General features: G+C 52.3%; 1 protein-coding gene across 2 annotated transcripts in view; it reads left to right on the forward strand.

Annotated features, from left to right (window-relative positions):
- Positions 1 to 19,182, forward strand: part of ESRRB (estrogen related receptor beta) — a 169,579-nt gene that overhangs the window by 56,601 nt on the left and 93,796 nt on the right. Inside the window, exon 1 of one of the 2 annotated variants that reach the window (XM_025996475.2) lies at positions 5,318 to 5,618. The exons of the other annotated variant lie outside the window; for it this stretch is intronic. Coding sequence (XP_025852260.1) covers positions 5,569 to 5,618 — 50 coding nt within the window. The 5' untranslated portion in view covers positions 5,318 to 5,568. Of the gene's footprint in view, positions 1 to 5,317; positions 5,619 to 19,182 lie in introns of those variants that run through there. 2 annotated transcript variants of the gene reach the window in all.

Raw genomic sequence — 19,182 nt, forward strand, 5'->3', positions numbered from 1 at the left:
TATTTAATTAGATCATTCATTCAATCAATAGCTAGTTATTCAATGCCTCTTAGGTCCCAGGTACTATCAAGGCATATTCTCTGTGTCTGCCCCCCACTCCTCCTCCTCCTCCTTCTTTTCCCCCAGAAATTTGGCAGAGGACAAAGCTATTACATTCCTGATGTGTTCCTATTCTCCTGTCACTCAGAAGGGAAAAAAATCTTTGTTTCTTTGGAGAGACCTATCTCACCTTTCTCATCTCCCCAACTTGCCTGTTCGCTGTAGTTGCCATCTCACATAGGACCTGCAGGAAGAAGGAATCTTTTTGGTAGGCAGAGAACTTTAATATACTATTCAGCTGTGTTGGTGAGAATGGGATCTTGAGACTTAGAGAAAAAAAATGAATACGGGAGCTTCGAAATATCTGGAAGCAATTCCAAGACCCCCGGTAGGGATTTCTGATCATGAAATGGATGGTGGTGGTGAGAGGAAACCCAAGCATTTACTCATCCAAGACATCCCCTTCATACTTTATCTTTGGTGTCATGGCGGCAGCGCTAATATACACGAGCCTTCTTGCCCCAATAATGGGCCATTACAGCTTCAGGAAAAGCCATCATGTTTCCGCAGCATTTATCTGTCAGCAGGAGACTATTATGGGAGCACAAGCCCACATTGTATTAGCGTTATCAGTTAATTATGATCCTTGGGACATGTGCCAGCCAATGGGCTGACGGTCTGCTGACCACCACTCAGGAATATAACCCCACACCCCAAATTCAGGCATGTGAGAAGAGAGGGGGCCCAAAGAGGTATGTGGCTGGGGACATTTTCCCTGGCCAGGAGTCCATGATCAGTGGAAATGGCCTGATCAGTGATGTACCCAGGGATGCACAGGTTAGGCTCACGGTCTAGGCCAGGCCCACCTTAGTCACCGTGGATGGTCAATGGATGCACTTCCTGGACTCGCCTCCCCCAGCCCTTACTCTGGGGTGGATCGGAAACAGGCTTGGATTGTGACTCAGACACTTCCACGGAGACATCTTCTCCTTCCCGGGCCATTGGTAAGGCGTGGCTACCTGCCTTGTGTGTTTCCCAAGGTATCATCTCGCCTGGAAGTGTGGGTTCGGGGAATATGAGGGTGAAGCACTAGGGTGGCATCACCAAACAACCAGTGTCCTACATTCACTCCACTTAAGGAGTCTGTGGCCCACTCTTCAAAAATTCTTGTTGGTTCCTATCTTTTAGTAATGAAGCCATCAGGTCCTCCACTCTCCCGGGGCCCATGCTGAGCTCACCAGCTCCTGCTAAGTCACCCCGCCTAAAAGATGGGGAAAGCCTCTGCTTGTGGTGGGTACAGGACAGCACACCACAGGGAGGGGGTTCAAGAATCTGAGAGACACTGCTTGCTGCTGCCTTATGTGTGTAGAAATGACTGATGTCAGGGGAGGCTGCCACGAGAGGGGGAAGGTACCACCAAGCCTAGGTTCTGCTAACGGTGGAGATTTTCACCAGGCCAGTGGCAAGGGCTGCTGGGAGGGGTGGGGGGACAGCTGCGGAGATCATGGCAAAGCCACTCCGGTGGCTATCAAGGTCCAGGTATAGGCACAAGGACAGCCCATTTTAAGGACTCAGCCAGACTGGGGTGGAAGAGAGCCGATGGTCAGTGTGGATCCGTGTTCAGCTATCCATGACACACTTGGTTGTTTTTTGTACCTGGAGGAGCAGAGTGGGCCAGGCTGTGTCTGGGTATGTTTTCCCACTTATCTGCCAGCTGGAGCATTTCTCATGGTGGGACAGCAGGTCAGGAAATTGGTGTCCACCAACCAAGCAGTGCTTCCTTTTTCTCCCAGGAAACCATGTGGGGACACAGCAGCCCGGTCCCCATCATCTATCAGGTGGAAGTATGTATGGAGGGTGTTGCCGATGGCAATGTCCTTGTTTGGCTTCATACTCCTTAGCAAAGAGCAAGGAATATGAAGGGAGGAATGGGGAGGGAAAGTGAAGGGAGGTCGAGGAATGGGAGGGAAAGTGAAGGGACGTGTGTACAAAGGTTTGAGAGTTGATAAGTAGAAATCCAGGCAGCAAAGATAGGATACCTCGCCAGTTATTCACTGGGTGACCTTGTGTAGGTCAGTTCTCCACGCAGGGAAATTTCTAAGTTTCCTTATTCGTAAAGTCCGATGATGGTTCTCAATGATTCTCCAAGCCCCTCCCAGCTGTAAGGTTCTGTAAATGTAACAAATATCTCTTTAAAGGAGTTTGTTGCAAGAACAAAGTGATTGCTGTCCCCATACACCATTCACAATTACTTTGTCTGATACCTTTTGTCCCAGTTCCCCTTGGCTGGCATGCCTATCTGGGGGTGCCAGTATTGGGACACAAGATAGTAAAGGGGTGTGTGGCTTAGAGTTTGGGGCTCAGGGTGGATTATAAACGGCACCTGCTCTGGGTGAGCGGTGCCACTACGAAATAACTGGTTGAATGAATTTCAGGGTTGGAGGCACCCAAGTGCCTCACCCACTCATTCTACCTCCACCCCTACCCCACCACCCCCACCTTCGTGTTCTGGAGAAGAGACACCTTGGTAAGATCACACAGAGACGTCAGGAACAGATCGTGGGGTCTTTTGCACTCCGGATGGCACTGCCATCTCTCCAGGTAGAGGCATGGGACCAGTCTCTGGCTTGGGGGAAGGAACCCCATCCTCTGTGAGCTGGGTGAGGACAGAGTGGAGAAAGACTGGTCCCATGAACAATGTGGGACCCCATGGGGTTTGCCTGGAGAACCACAGGAAAAGCTGGCCCTGCCAGGCTAGATCAGGTCACCAGGGTCCCCTCGCTGGCCGGCCCTCTTCTCCCCTCCAGCTGGGTCTACCCGGCTCTCTTGCCAAGAAGGGAGAGAGAAAGAACTCTGCCCCTAGGCTATAGGTGAGGCAGCTGGACAAGCCCTATGGAGAAGGAAGCAGGTCTCAGGACCTCATTCCCTCCCTGGAGCCCAGTCAGGTATACTCAGAGAGAAGCCCTCAGTTACTTTCCTCCCTCTGCCTTGGATGCGGGCAGTGATTGTGTGTGAGCGGTAGCCTAGCTTTGAAAGCAACAAAACCTCCTATTTTCCCTCATTTGCCCCCAGCGGCTCTGAATCCACTGACCCGGGCTGTGAAGTTGTCTTTCTTTTCAGGTTCTATCAAGTGTGTTCTGTCTCTAGTTAAAAATGGTGCACCCACACAGAGCAAGGAGCCACGGACCCCATACAACCTAACCCCCTTCTGGGGCGGCCAGCCTGTCCCCCAGCAGGCCCTACCACCCTGCCCCAAACTGCCACACTTCTAGTCATTCAACAAAATAGTTATCAAGCAGCTGCTCTGTACCCGGCACCATTAAGCACTGGGGATTCTCTGGGAAACAAAAAGAGACATGGTCCCTTACCCTCATAGGGCTTCTAATCTAGTGGGGGGTGGGTGTTTCTCATACGGATCCATATATAATCCCGCCTGAATAGCAGGGCTGGCCAGGAGGCAGTGAGTTCTAGGTAGCAGGTACAAACACTGAGGGTAGTAGTATGGCACGGGCTGAGGAGGGGCACAGAGGGACACACAGTCGTCTGTCCTGCAAGGCCTTCCCTGGGGGGCCTCTTTCCCAACTGCAACAAAGGCACTCTTGGGTGCTGTGTGCTTGGAGAAGGGGTTTCAGGAGGCTGGACAGGATCCAGAGAAAGCAGTCACTGAGGTCTTGGCAAGACGCGGTGGTTGTGTAGAGGCCACAGTTAATGAAAGAGTCTCCGCACCCTGTTTCCGTCTCTAATACAACCAAGTACCTATGTGATTAAAAAAAAAAAATCCGGGGCTGCTGGGGGTTCTGCTGACAGAGCAGACATCTTCATCCATCTCTCTGTGAGATGCCTGCCGGAGCCCCGAGCCTGGAGAATCCCATGCGTTCGTTCCTCCACTTCAGCACATATGAAAAATCTCAGCTCCGTTTCCCAGCCTGCACGCGCTTGCATTTATCCAAGTCAAGTATCATCTGTGGCCCTGCTGCCCAAGCCCCGGCCCACCCGCCGCCTGGCCCCTCCCGGGCTTTCTCACCAGCCTCCCTGCTTTTATTCCTGAAATGCTTGAATACTGCCTGCAGTTACACTCCATTTAGACCTTATTTTGATGATAAAATTATGTCTTTCCCCCCCCTACCGCTCATTGTCCTCTGTAGAGTGTAGGAGAATAAGGTGGTGGTCTCTCCTGAGGGCATCCCGCCTCCTGGCCACAACCCCCCCTCCCCCACCCCCCACCCCCGCTTTAAATAATTCTATACCTATCTGCTCCCCCACACTCATTTGAGCCATCAAATTATTATCTCTGGGGCTGGCACATCTCAAAAGATGAAAAGCCCCAGAAGAAGGACTGGGGCATAACTTACAGCTTGTTTTGGTACCGGTGGCAGCCCGTCACATTCAGGTTCCTGGAGGGAGCGGCAGACAGGGACACAGGTGTGTTTGTAGCTGGGGATTCAGGTGTGTATGCTGAAGCGTCTGGTTGCGGGGCCTCCAAGTTCATGTGGCAGGTAAGTTGGTTGTTTTAACCACAACTGTATTTTCCTAAGCAGACAGGGATTTATTTGCCCATGTCTGCGTCCTCAGGACATTTCTGAGAGTTGCCAATGACGAGCGTCATTTTCTACATCTAGAGAGCAGTTTTATGGATGCACGTCCTGCATGCAGCCGTAGGAGCGCAGTTCAGGACCAAGTGGCCCAGGTGACGCGGTGGGAAGGGAATCTGTGCCTCTCCTGCTCTGACTACGCCTCACCTGCCGCTCTGACCCTTTGCACTTCTGTGCACCAAGCACAGGGCTTGAGGCCGGGAATTCCCAAGGCCCTGGCCTCCACCGGGTGTGACAGTGGAGGAATGTGACTCCTTTTTAATTTGCAAGACAGACCCATTCTAAATGGCTGGGAGAGACAGACAGACAGAGAGAGAGAGAGGTGAGTTTGCTAGGCCTCCCGGTTAAAGGACAGGATGCAGGTGGGGGGAAGATGTCAACAGCACATCTGTCAACCCCCCAGTCCCACTAGCCAGTTGGACAAATTTTTTTTTTTTTCTTCCATGGCGAGAGGACAGGCCTTGTGGCTCTCCGGCTCAGTCCTCCTACTCCTCAGGAGGTGGGGACCTCGCCCGAGCGTCTGATTCCATGGAAGTCTCCCCGGCTCACCCCCCTCCCCCCACCCCTGCTCCAGTCTGTCACTTTAAGTCCAGCCCCTGAGAGATAGCCAATAGGAGCCAAACCATACATCAGTCTCCCAGCCTTAAAGCTACAGTAGGGTGAGTGGGCTCCAAGTCGCGGCGCCCGAGCCGCCACCACGGCTCCGCGTCCCCTCTGCCCGCCCGCGCGTGTGCTGAGTGGGAGCGCGGGGCTGTGCGCAGCTCAGGCTCGGCCGCCCGCCGCCCTCGCGCCCCGCGCGGCGCTCGCCCCCCCCCTGCCTTCTCCCGCTCCCGGTGCCCCTGCCCGGGCTCGCACCTCGCCCGTGCCCTTCACTCGCTCTTCCGCCTCATTTCCCCGCCGCCTTTCTCCACCACCTGGGAATGCTAAACCGGGACTGATGGACGTGTCGGAACTCTGCATCCCGGACCCCCTCGGCTACCACAACCAGTAGGTGCTCAGTTCTGCGGTCCGGGGGCGGGGGTGTCGGTCCGTCTGCCCTTCTTGCCTGTCCGGCGGTCTCCGTCCTGGGTGTCGCAGTTCCCCTTCTAGGCATTTTGGAAGTGGCAGGAATCCCGGGGGCGCTTGGGGGGGACGTCGGGGGAGGGAGAGGCGAGGGGGCCGCACGCTTCCTGGGTTTCCCTCTCGCGGTGGGGGTGGGATGCGGATGGGGATGGGGATGGGGATGGGGATGGGGACGGGGACGGGGATGGGGGTAACCCGCCTCTAACTTTTCCCGCACCCCCATTTACTAAACCCTTACTTTTGGGTAAGAGCCGCGCCTCCCCATTCGCTCTTTCTCTCCGCTCTTCCCCCGCGGCGAGAAAAATATTTGAGTTTCTGTGGAATAGGGAGGCGCTAGCCCGGCACAGGTGCGCGGATGTCGCCAGGATGTCCCGTCCCGTCCCGTCCCGTCCGGTCCGAGAAAGCCTCCTCGGGGAAGTCCTCAGGACTTGAATGTCTATTTCCGTACCGGGAAACCAAAAACGGTCGGGGCGAAGGGGGCGAGCTCCAGCGGGCGGCGCGGGCTGGGGAACTGCAGGCTGCGCGCTGCCCGGCGCCGCGGTCCCGCTGGGGCGCCCCGAGGTGCGCACGCGGCGCAGAGGAGCGGGGCGCCCCGAGGTGCGCACGGCCGGCCCGGCCCGGGGCGCAGCGCGGTCCGCACGCCCCGCCAGGGGGCCCGCAGGCCGGAGCGGGGCTGCGGGCGGAGGCAAAGTTGGCTCCGGCTCTGGGGAGGCTGCGTGCGGCGGGCCTGGCGGGGTGGTGCCCGCGCCCCCGGGGCACCGGAGCGCTCGCGGCGCGGGAGCCCGGGTTGTCCGAGCGCCGCGGGCGTGGGCGGCGGCGGCTGGAGCTGCGGGACCTGGACTCCCAGGCCCCGCGGGTGGCGGGGTCCCGCGGCGCGCCGGGCGCTCCCACGGGGGAAAGTGGAGAACCGATCCCCGGCGAGGGCCCCCGCGCGCGTCGCGCACCTGCTCGGGGACCCGCCTCGCTTTCCCCGCCGGCTCCTGGGGCCCCGCGTCCGTGCGCCCGCGCGCGCGGAGGGGACGCTCGGAAGGCTTGCAGGGGTAAGGAAATGGAAACTCCGGGTCTCCCGGACCGGCTTAACTTCGTGCTCTTCTTCCTCTTTTTTTTTTTCCCTTTTTCCTGAAGCAAACTAAACCACCAAAGTCAGTGCTGGCTCCACCATCCTTTCATTTTGGTACCCTACCCCCCCCCCCCAAGGAACCACGACATCCCTGGAATAAACGCTCTGGATAACGTGGGGTTCCAGCAAGCGTGCTGACACCCCTCCCGGCTGCACGGACTGCCTCCGCCCGGTGGACCACGCGCGAGAGCGGAGGCAACTTCACGGCAGCGGCTCCTGCCGATGACCAGATGCCCCAGCCTCCGCGCTGACCTCCTTGGTTATAGTTTTCGGATTTCCCCGGGGCAGAGGGTCCTTTGGGCGCCGCCAGAGTGTCGGAAGGAGGAGAGGACTTGGGATGGGCGATCAGGGGAATCTTTAATTATAATGAATCCAGCTTGCCATCAGCCTGAAAAGTGCCTTTTCGTTCTCTTTTAAAGGTTACGCTGACCCCAGCTGCTGTGGCTTGTGGGGGTGGGGTGGGGATGGGGATAGTGCCCCACGGTGCTCCTCCTAACTAAGCAGGGGAGCGGGAGCCGCCTACGAAGCCTCCGGGCGGGTGGGTGCTTGGGGCTGGGAACCGTGTTGGATGCTTGTGGGGGCATTTTCTCCCATAACATTAGCAAGTACCACAAATATTGGATATTTAAATTATTTAGGCTCCCTCTCTTCAGAGGTGACTTCTTTAGCCGAGCTTGAGATATCTATGTATTTGTCCCTGGCTCGCGTCACAGCCAATAAATATGAAAATTCGTATGGGGGAAGTACATCCTTGGATTATGTTGACCAGAAAAGCAAGGAGAGATGGAGGATTTAGCAGCTGGGTAATCCATCGAGGTGACGGCAACCCTGGCTTGAGTTTGAGGAGAAATATGGGCAAAGAGGGAATGTCAGGGAAGCAGCCAAAGGGGAATGACGGGGCCGAGGTCCTGGGTGTCTGGGAAGGGTCTGAAGTGGAAATCATTTGTGAAGTAAGCCTGACAGTGCTTTGAATTCTCTAGCCTCCCGGGTTTCTTTGCAAAGAATTCACTTCTCACTCCACGGGACACAGGAAAAGCCAGAATTATACCCGCCAACTCTTCGGAGGAACTAAGCGTCCCTATGAGATCCCATTTCTCAAAAGCCCGGGCAGGACATGCTGGGCGGCAGCAGCTTTGGGGAGCTGGTCCCGTGCAGAGATGTGCGCCTCCCGGTGAGGGTTTGCATCTGCTGTGGTGCAGGGGTGCAGAATTTCCAAGGACGAGCGTGTGTGGAGGTCAGAGGCTGGAGTGTGGGGGAGGCGTCTTTCTGACCTCAGCCCCTATCCACCGCTTCCCCCTGCACCGTGGGGGGCTTCATGACATGTAGCTTTAGAGCCCTTGGTAGCAAAGTACCAAACCGGGGAGACTGCATTCTTTGGTTTGTTGGAAGGACAGGAGGAGGAACCATCCATTACCCTTGGTGATGATTGTTCTGGGGGAACATAGACATGAGTGGGTTCCTGTGCTCTCTACACACAGTTTCCACCCATGTGGCTTAGTTGACATTCCTGGACTTGAGAAAAGCCAAGAGCACAGGGACCACAGCTCAGCCAGAAAGAACTCTCTAGCCCTCTTCTCACTTGCTAACACACAGGGAGCATTTTTTTTTTTTTAATGCTTTAGTGTTATTCTCACTATCCCAGGTGAGAAATTAACACACACGCGTGTGCACACGCGCGCACACACACGCACCCCACACAGATACATCATACCTTCATACCTTTCTCTCCTTCATTTTCATTTTCCTGTAGCCAATCCTGTAGGTGACTCCATTACCATTTCTAATCAATATTTTATGTACATATATAATCAGCCAGGGTAGGAGTGAGTGTGCTGGCCTGTGTGTGCCTATGTACAAATGTGTCCGGGACGCGACCAGCTGGAGACCTCTCGGCGTCGGCAAAACCAAGGGAGCGGGGGTGGGGGGGGCTGCCTCACCTACCCTCTGTCCATCTGTCCGATGACCACTTTGCTGTGGTTAAAGAAACAAAGAACAAACTGTCCTGAAGGAAAAATATGTGGGTTCACACGTAGGAAGAAATGCCACATGGTAATTCAGAATCAGTGACCCAGAGAAAAACAAAGGGGAAATTAATTTTTAATGGTACATTTAAAAATAAATCAGAATGAGGACATTAGTCTTGGTTTTCCAAGGGAGGGGCTCTAGGAAATAAACCTTTAATGTGCCTGCCACCCTTCTGGAGGTGTGGGCTGCCGCGGAAGAGGATGGGGTGATGGGAGGCTGGACTTGTTCGTGCCCCAAGGCAATGAGCTAGGAGGAAACGGGTCAGCGTGGAGGGCCCCAGTCCCAGGGAAGGCCCTTTCCAGCTCAGTGAGATCCTGACATCAACTGGAAATTTCCTCTTGGAGCTTATTAGTTCCCAACTCCGTGTTAGAAACAGTCCTCTGTTATACCAATAATTAGGAACTATGAAAAGATGTTTCGTAAAAGATAGAGAGAGATGAGGAAACACCCTGGCCCACCAAACAGGAACCTTTTCATTCTCCTGATTGGGAGTAATCAATAAATATCCCATTTAGGCTGCGAGAAGAGGGACAGAGGGGACCTTTTGGGGAGGTGCCAGGGAGGTGGCCGTGATAGAGATTTCGTGTTTTGTGGTCCACCCCTACCTTCTTGGGGGTGCCTCCCGTCCTAACCTCCGGGGGCCCTTGTAACTTGGGGGTGTTTGAGTTCCTGATCACTGTACCTTTGACCAAATGTTTTTTGTTTTTGTTTTTTTAAAGATAATCTAAACTCATGGAAAAAGTTTGTCTCCTTCTCTTTGGTCCTCTGCAAAATGCCTTGTGTCTTTGGAGCGCTTGGCACTGGAAAGATCTGCGGGAGTCGGGCAGGCCACAGGACAGGGTGTGTGAGGGAGAGCCAGCCAGACGGTGTGTGCGTCGGGGTGGGCCGTGGAGTTAGCTGTGGGAACCTGCCGATTCAGGAAACAATTCAGAAGACAGTCAAGCAGTTACACAAGACACAGGACGCTTTTGACGCAGTCCTGCAGTGCCCTTCTCCAGAACTTGTCTTCCCAGATGCCTGAAGTGGCTTCCTTAACATGACTGAAATTATTTGTGGTTCGATCTTCAGGGGAAGGAACAGCATCACTTAGACCATAACCTACTCCTTCCAAGCGATGTCCAGCCCTGAACACCTGAACCCCCCAAGCTGTCACCTTCCCACACCTACCTGCCAGCATAGGTCTCTGTCCATCCCTCCCCCTCCCCAAGTGAGAGACCCTTCAAGGGCTGGACCTGGGTTGGGGGGGAGGAGGTTCTGCACAGAATCCGCCAGAACAACTCACAGCTCCACTGGGAGCTTGTCTGGGGGTCTGGTGGCTCTTGACTGAATGTTCCTGTGGGAGACCCTGGCACGGCTTGAGCATTTCACCCCTGGTGTCCTCTGCATCACTCTCATTCCTAGAGGGTGTGCAGCCCACGAGGGAGCTGGGCCTGGAGAGTCAACACACTGTGCCAGGATGTCCTCGAGGGTGCAACCTGGGGACCGGCAGGGACCCAACGAATCTGAGCCTGTGTCCCACCATTTGCCGATTTCTAGGCATAATCATATGTCTTTGTAAAAGCAAGTGCTGATGACCCCTGACTGGGCTTCGGCTCCGGTGAGTTTCCCTTTCCCAGTCCCTGTGGCCTCATACCTCCTGGGAGCTGTCATATTCCTGGCCATTCTGCGGAGGAGGAGCCCACAGGCTTCAGTGGTCGGTGCTGGTGTCCCCTGTCGTGGCTGGGGTGGCCTGGGGTGGGATTATATCCTGGTGGCCCCATTGGTTGGTGTGGTCTGGTCTCCATGCAGGGAGGTTGTGGTGTTTATAATTGCAAATGTAATTAGCAGACCAGCTCTGGGGGACTGGGATGCTCAACTTCTCTGCGTATCACGGTGACCCCTGTGATGGCTGGCCGGGTGGATTAACCCTAACTGGGCCAGCCTGTCCCTTCCTTCTGGTGGGGCCGCTGACCTTTCACTGATAATGGCAGAGCATCCTGGGTAACTGGTGGCAGAGCCAGACCCCTTCCTCAGAAGGGAAGTCAAGGCAGTGACTGGGGAAGGTCCCTAGTTGCGGGGTTATTTCCTCCCAAGGCCACCGGGCAAGTGATCCTTGCCTCTTGTGACAAGCATGACCCTGTATAGCGAGCCCTCTGGAACATTCTCTCCCTCACTTTCCTGACCATACTAGCAAGATGTGCTCGGAAGACTTTGGGTCCACGCTGGTCGGTGGCTCTGGGAGCTTTGTTGGAGGAAGCAGGGCTGCAGAGGGGACGCATGGTGACTTTCAGCAGTGTTCCTGGCACTCAGTGGGCAGGGGAGAGGTGACTGCCTGCTGGCTCTCCGTTTCTGCTTGGGCATTCCACAGAACTGGACAGCCACGGCCGGGCCTGCTCGGGCCATGTGGGGAGCCAGGCCATAAGTGAGGGCACGGGTTTTAGTTTGGCCCAGAGACCCCCAGCCCATCATCTGACAAAAGACATCGGAAAACCAGACCAGTAGGGAGACAGGGAGCCACACGGCCTTTTTTGGTACTTGCCCATCTAGATCACCTTTCTGTACGGATCAGGATTAGAATAGAAAGGATCTTAACTGCACCTTTATTTATAAGCAATGGCTTACAGGAGTGTCAGGCCCTTTCCTGTTGCTGTTAATGCTTCTCTTGTAGAAGATAGCGCTGAACCCCAAAATATCGAAGGCTGCGTCCGTTCTTAGAAGAGCTTCCACTGTGTGCATATGTGGAAGAGTGTGTTACGGTGGAATTCCCCATGAAGATGGGAGTAACAGGGGGCAAGGGGCTCTGCTCTTGAAACACAGCCCCTGCTGCCTGCCACCGTACCCCTTGCCTGGGCTGAGGTCAGGCTGTGGCCACATTCCAGTGGGGGCTGCCAAGCCTTGGGGTTTTTCCATGGAGTGAAAGGCAACTCCATAGGACCCAAGGGCCGGCTGCCCCTGCAGCTGGAGGAGTTCACTCTTTCTTAAGATCCTGTCTTCAGTTTTCGGGCCCCGGGTGAGGTGGGGAGACTCCAGAGAGGGTGGAAAGGCAGTGCTGTCCTTCTCTGGAATAACAGACTGGCCACACTCAAAGGAGCATTTGGGCAGTTCTGTTCCAGGTTCTCAACTTCCCCTTCTCTTCTTGCAGATAGCCACAAAGAGCTGATAGCCTAATGAATCAAATGTTTTCCTAAATTGAGGAAAATCATACCCGTTAGTGTGCACATGGGACTTTCAGTATGGAATTGGACAAGGTGAAAAAAATCTATTGGCTAAATGTCTTAAATTCAGAGTTCTGTGAGCTTGAGTTAAAAACAAACCCCAAACAAAAGTTTTCCTGGGGGTCAGAGCCATTCATTTTTTTATCCTCATTTTGCTGTGCTTTTTAACTATACATATTTTAGTCCCAAAGAAATTCCTCTCTCTCTCTTTCTCTGTCTCTCTCACTCTCATTCTCTCTCTAAATTTCTCTCTTCTGTTCCTTAGGACTTTAAAGTATTCTATTCAATATTGTCATTCAGCATCCCTGGGATTGAGCCTTTTTTTCTGGGAATGGTTTTCTGGATAATGTTATTTTATTTTCAATGTCATTTCATCCAGAGGTCAAAAGGCAGTTAAACAAACTCCGACAAGGTTTTGTTTTTATCTTCTGGTTTCAAATGTGATCAATTTTCATTTAAAACTGTATCAGGGTCCTCTCGTGCCAGTGACGGCAGTGGTCGGCCGCACGCCTGGCTGTCCGTGTTTACTGAAACACTGCATTGAAAATTGCACGAATACGAAGTGCCCAATTGAAGTCAACTTTTCTGTGCTAAGTGTAATTTTTGACTTGGCTCTTCTTTTTTTTTAATTGCTTGAATTAACTTGAATTCACAAATCATTTTTTTCTTGTTAATTTTTTAACATTTTGTGATATTTATTTAGATTTGCGTTTTAGGTATTTTCACCGGGTTTGTAGTTTTAAAAAAAGATCCCTGGAAAGGGGATTGTGAGCCTCGCAGGTCTTTTCATGTGCTCTTGGTTTCCGAAGGGCAAAGAACAAATGCAGGGCTGTGGGGCAGGGTGGAGGATGCGAAAGCTGGTGTTTTAGGCATGATCTCTCTCATGTCTTATCATGTAACATGTTCCTTTGTCTTTAATTCTTTTTCCCTTCTATTTTCATTCCAGTTTGCTCTGGTCTGCTCTTGTCCTCTTATCCCTCTGTGATTTTATGTGTTTCGGAGGAAGGAGTGTAGGATCTGTGCGTCTGTCTACCTGCGTGAATGTGTGTGTCCGCTTGCGTGTGTGCACACAGGGAGTGTGTGGGTATGTTCCTGCAGTTTGGAGGTGCTGAACCTGATTAATCAGGGGGAGTCCCAAAGCGGAATGCCTGTGGTCCACCCTGTTCTGATTCAGCCATCAATACCCTTAACCCACCTAACCCCTTAACATGTCTCCTGCTCCCGTGTTTTGGGGGAGACAGCAGGAAGGGCCACAGACCCCCTGTTCACCCGAAGATCCCCCAGGGTAGAGGTGTCTGTTGCCTGAGAACAAGGCGATAGGGACTGGAGGTGTGGGTGAGGGTATCAGGAAGCTCTAAACTTTATTCAAAGCCAATTTTTCTGTCTCTCATCTCATCTCACTGCCCAGCGCTTTGAGCTGGAGTTTGGTATCTTAGCGATGCAGAGTGAATGAGCTGGCGTATGCTTTTGTTTTTGCCTCCGTAATCGATCAGCAGAAAACATTCCCTTTTGATGGTGAAACATCCCCTCAGCACACATGCAGAGTGCGGTATTTATCCCTTCCTTTTCGCCTCACTCTTTGTCATCTGTCTCTTGGGTGTGTTGACATTGTCTACCTAAGCAGTCAAGCTAACAAGCTTTGCCAGAAACAACACTGCTTTTACAGAAATAATAGCAATAATGCGATGGTTGCAATAATTATGACAACGGTAATAACAGCTTGCAGCTTTTTCTTCCCCAAAAGCGCACAGCAATTCTCATAACGGGTTTTTCTCATAGTAACCCGGTGAGGCTTGCTGTGTCTTGCCCCCCCCCCCGAACATAAATGTTTTGCTGCAAACAAAAATATGCAAAGGCTTCAGGTTTGCACATCTACATTCATTCAGGAGTTAAAGCTGCCTGGTCTCTGAAATATGAGCAGACGGGTAGAAGAGAATATGGTGTTAGGCACACGGCCCCCCTGAGAAATGCTGGGTGTGTTGCCTTTGAACTAGGGAGGGAGAAATGTTTCTGTTTCTTGTAAGGGATGCGGTGTCAGGTCTGACCCCACTGCCACGAGCTTCTGAGGTCCATGCCATGCTCTGCCTCTCGGTCTCCCCACCTTCCTCAGTTCTTCTGGCAGCAACCTCGGGAGAGGTTTTAGACCAAAGGCACACAGAGGACAAGGGGGGTTATGGCTTGGCGCATGTGAATAGATGGGAAAAGGACTGTGTGGAAAGAGGCAGAGTCACCTCGCCATCCTTGATCGCCTTCCTGGCCATTCAGTTTCTTGGAGGCTGTCTCTCCCTGCTCCTGGGCACCTGGACCTGCCCTCTGGAGGCAGAGATTAGAGGGAGGGCACCAGGGAGCTGACCTGCTGGATCCCTGTGACCCCTCTTGTGACTCCTCGTGCTCACTCCCAGACCCGGACCAGCTCATCTGCACACTCTGCTCATCTGTGCGTTACTTTTGAAGTAGGCGCTGCCTTTGTTATGTCCTCTCCCTTTCCTTTTTTTCCTTTTTTTTTTTTTTTTTGTATGTGTGCCTTGGAAAGAGGAGACAGCCTAATACACCAGCCTAATATAATAGGGAGTGCCTAATAAACCAGAGTCCCGCGGCTGGCTCTGGTTTTTTTTTTTTTTTTTTTTTACTTTAATATTCTTACTTGTGTCCTTACTCAATTTTTTTTCTCTCTCCCTAAACAAAACAAACCAGACCCAAAGCTCTGGGCTTTGGGTTATTAATTGATTATTAACTGATTTAACAAACAAAACATCCTACCCCCAAGGAATCCCAGCAAGAGTCTGGCTGTGCCGCTCAGGTCAAGAGCTGCCTTTTCCCCTCAATCGGTGAGAAACGTTACAGCTTCAATTCCCTTGTTGGACCCTGAGTAAAAAATTAATTCATGAATAATAAAAACCAATCAGTCTTGTTGAGTTTAAGAAGGATTAGGAGAAAGGGTGTTTTTTCTTACAGAGAACATTTGGAACCTGCGTGTCATTGTCACCGAGTGTTCGGAGTAGCTTGCGTGTGCCTTTCTTCACAGCAAATGAGCTATTTATTATCCCAAGGTGTAGCACATCTTTCTCAGTTGTAAGGCCAACTTGCTGAGGACTATTATGGGTTTCCCACCCACTTCTCTCCCACAGTCCCATAACCTGTGATAATTCATTGAAATTAAGACAGTTTCCTGTGTAAGAGGCACATAACCAAATAGCAACACTGCTGGCATTGCCTAGGAATAAGCCCCTCCATGAATGCCATGGGGTCTTTTTGGTTTCCCTCCCCTTCCTTTCCCTGGAAAGTAATTGACCAGAAATTTACATGCCTTTGCCAGAACTAGAGAAATTAAGACTTGTAGATTCTCTTTTTACTTTCTATTAATGGTATCTCCCTCCCAGGGTGGTTGTGAGGAGTAAACAGAGGTAATTCACAAGTGCTGGGCAAGTAGTGGGTGTCTTAAAGGTTCCAGGCTCTCACTAATTTTTTGATGTCATCTTTTGGAAGTTACTTTTCATTCCTTTGACATAACCTCACAATGATAGTCCTCCTCAGCAGTGAGATTGGGGTGCGTGAACTGATTACTTCATTTAATGCGATCAATGTGGCTTGGGTTTCCATATGTAACACAAGGAGATTAGAGAAGGAATTATGATGTGGGCCTGGGATGATGAATAGGAACTATTCTCTGAATGAATCTCTGTATCTTCCACCCTGTAGGTAGAGTTGCCCAATAAAATACAAGACACCCAGTTAAATTTGGACTTTGGATAAACAACAGATTATTTTTTAGGGTTATGGCCCGTGCAATGTTTGCCAAATCTGGCAATGCAATCATAGGTGTTTTTCTTAAGTTGGTCTGATTAAGAACTACATCTCCTTTATTTTTTCTGCTTTTGACAAAGTCCAAGAGAACAAGTAGGTGTTTAGTTGTTTTTCAGATTGTCTTTTAATTTTTTTTTTATTTTTATTTATTTATGATAGTCACAGAGAGAGAAAGAGAGAGAGGCAGAGACATAGGCAGAGGGAGAAGCAGGCTCCATGCATCGGGAGCCTGATGTGGGATTCGATCCCAGGTCTCCAGGATTGCGCCCTGGGCCAAAGGCAGGCGCCAAACCGCTGCGCCACCCAGGGATCCCCTCAGATTGTCTTTTATATGACTTTTTGCCCACACTAACTTGTTAGGTTGGCCACATCCTTAGAAGTTAGTGGGTACAAGTGTCTTCTGTCATCCAGCTATATCGATACAATTGCAATCAGGTAAGTAAATCTGCCCAATGAGGTCTCCTAACATAGCAGCTCAGAGCTACTGAATTTTGCTTTAGGGGGCAGAGCAGGGTAAGCAGAGTCCTTTTGGAAACATGCCTTTGCATGAGGTCAAGGGCCTGGACCGCCAGGAACCTGAGCTCCTGGCAACTGGAAGCTCCCCTCGCTGCACCTGGGAGGCCAAAAGCTGAGGTCTCTTGCTACCTTCCCACACAAGGGCAGGAGGCTGACCCTTTGGAGCCAGCCTCCTACGAGGCTGGGGGGGGGGTGGTGGTGGGGCAGTGGGGAGACCACCCAAATGAGCATCAAGTGGTTTAGGGAGGACAGGGGTTTGCACCTGAAACAGCCAACTGGAAACACGGAGAGACTGGGGCTCCCCAGTGGGGGGATGAACGAACCCCAGCTGCTTTTGCCTCTCAGAGCAGCACAGCCTGGGTAAACACAACCATTGTTTTAAGCGTGCTACCCTCGCAGCCCCGAGTAGGGGAAATGGAAGAGCTCTAGAGCCCCCTACAGGCCCTCGGTGGCACTGCACCTCACGGGTGACAGTCCCACTAAGGAGCCTTCCCAGGGCAGGAGGGAGCGTGGAGGCTCCCACAGGGTGAGCCTGCAGAAACTCCCGGAGGAGTGAGCCCCTGACTTCAGCATCAGGAAGCAGCTCTGGTTTTGCTCCTGCCTTTCGGAGCCGTGCTTCAGGCTCTTCAGCGCGCAGCTGCCTCCTAGTGAGGTGCTGCCCTGCCCAACACATCCACACGTGCGTGCACACCTGCCCTTGCACACATGCACAACACACTCGCTATGTCTGTGGCTTGCCTGGCCTCCGAACAGGCTGGAAAGGCTCAAGCCTCATTCAGCGTGAGGAAAGCCCTCCAGCATCTGGATACGCAGAAGCAATGGGCCGGCACCCCTTCAGAGCCTGATACTCATATTCAGATTCTCTTCTCCAAGACACCTAACTCCCTGGAGAATCATTGTAGGGTTTGCTGGAAGAAAAGTTTTGGCGGAGATGAGGGAGCCAAAAACAGTCAGATCAGAGGCGGGCAATTGTAATAATAGTAATAGTAGCAGTCATCGCAATTTGTTAAGCACTTACTATGTGCTGGGCCTTATCCTAAGAATATTTGATGTACTATTAACTTACTGCTTCCTCACAACAGCCCTGTGAAGGAGATCCTATTGCCCTTCTCAGTTTACTGGTAGGGAAACTGGGGAACAGAGACATTAGGTCACTTGCCCCAGGTCACACAGCTGGCCAAGCTGGGATTTACTCAGAAGCAACCTGGTTGCATGCCTGCACTCCTCACTATGTTATGTGTCATTTGTGTCTAGAATTTCAGCTCTCTAATTCCAGCTTCGAGAACACCCCCTCTTACCCATGTGGGCCCGACACGTGAGTAAAGTGCAGGGTGGAGGTGGAAGGGGAAAATTGGGCTCCATGTCTTAGAAGAATTGGCCCTGGGGATTAGGTCCCTCTTTCCCCCTCAGCCTAGCACAGGGAAAGGCTGCAGAAAGGAGCTTTGGGTCCTCCTAACATCATTCTCCTAGGGCCCATGGCCAACCCTCAGGGGTCCCTGATGGTCTGATCCACCTCATGCTTCCCTCTAAGTGTGTCCTAATGCATTTGGTTGCTTAATCCTCTAATCTCATGCCCTCCCCTTGTTCTGTCCACCACTGGCCCTCCAACCCCTAGGTCTGGAATCTCAGTGATGGACAGTTGGGTCCAACCTGGGCACCTGGGGGTACCACACACCAGCACCTGCAAAAGAGCATTCCAGCATTGCCCTCAAACCTACTTCTCCCCATGTCCTCCTTACTCTCTCTCCCTCCCTTGATGCAGGGGCACCCAGCCAAGATAAGGGGCATTACTTTGGTTCTGCTCTCTCTCCTCATTGACCAACGCCTGCCCCAGATGGACAGATTTTACCTAAATACACACCTCAATCTCATCTTCCCTATTCATACTGTCACTTACTTACTCTCCAGCCCCCAGTCTGCCTGGCAGAGACTTCTGTTTATCCTTTCAACCCTGCTCATGTATTCCCCTCTGGTGGGGCCAGCCCTGAGCCCTCCTGGGGCAGTTGAACTCTCTCCTTCCAGCTGCAGACAGGTCCCGGCCCCCCACTGGGTCGTAATCTGCTGGATTTGAATGCATCTCTCCCCACTGGATCATAAGCCCTGGGAGTAAAAGCTCATCTGTGTGTCTCTGTTGCCTATGACAGCACCTGCCTGGTACAGAGTAGGTGCTTGATGCATGTTGGTGGAGCTGACGTAGGGAGATCCGAGGTGGATGAAGGGGAATTCTGGGGCATGAGGAACAAGTAGAAGGCCATGGGAAAAGTGGCCAGGCGGGGCCCAGTTCTGTGGGTCCGTGGCCTGGATGATCACTGGAGCAGATCTGGCCGGCTCGATGGGCATCCATGCCCTTCTTGGGGGCAGCACGTATAGTGGTTAGGAGGAAAGGCTCTGGCGCAGACTGAGTCTTAAGTCCTGGCCCCAGTGGGGTGCTGGAACCGGCTTAAACTGGCCTGGGAGAGCCAGTGGCTTGGGAGAGGGGATCGTTAACATTTACAGGAATTTTGTAAGCTGATCGTCAAACACAACTGTTACTAAAAATGAAATTATATAGGGACATCTGGGTGGCTCAGCGGTTGAGCGTCTGCCTTTGGCTCAGGGCATCATCCCTGGTGTCCTGGGATGGAGTCCCACGTCGGGCTCCCTGCGAGGAGCCTGCTCCTCCCTCTGCCTGTATCTCTGCCTCTGTGTGTGTGTGTGTGTGTCTTTCATGAAAAAATAAATTAAAAAAAAAGAAATTATATAAACTTGCAGCCAAATACATTGTATGAGCGACAAAGGTAATAAGTACTCAAAACTCATTATTCCCTAGTATTTTGCTACCTTTTGCGTT

Source organism: Vulpes vulpes, chromosome 6 (genome assembly GCF_048418805.1).
Source record: "Vulpes vulpes isolate BD-2025 chromosome 6, VulVul3, whole genome shotgun sequence".
NCBI lineage: Eukaryota > Metazoa > Chordata > Mammalia > Carnivora > Canidae > Vulpes > Vulpes vulpes.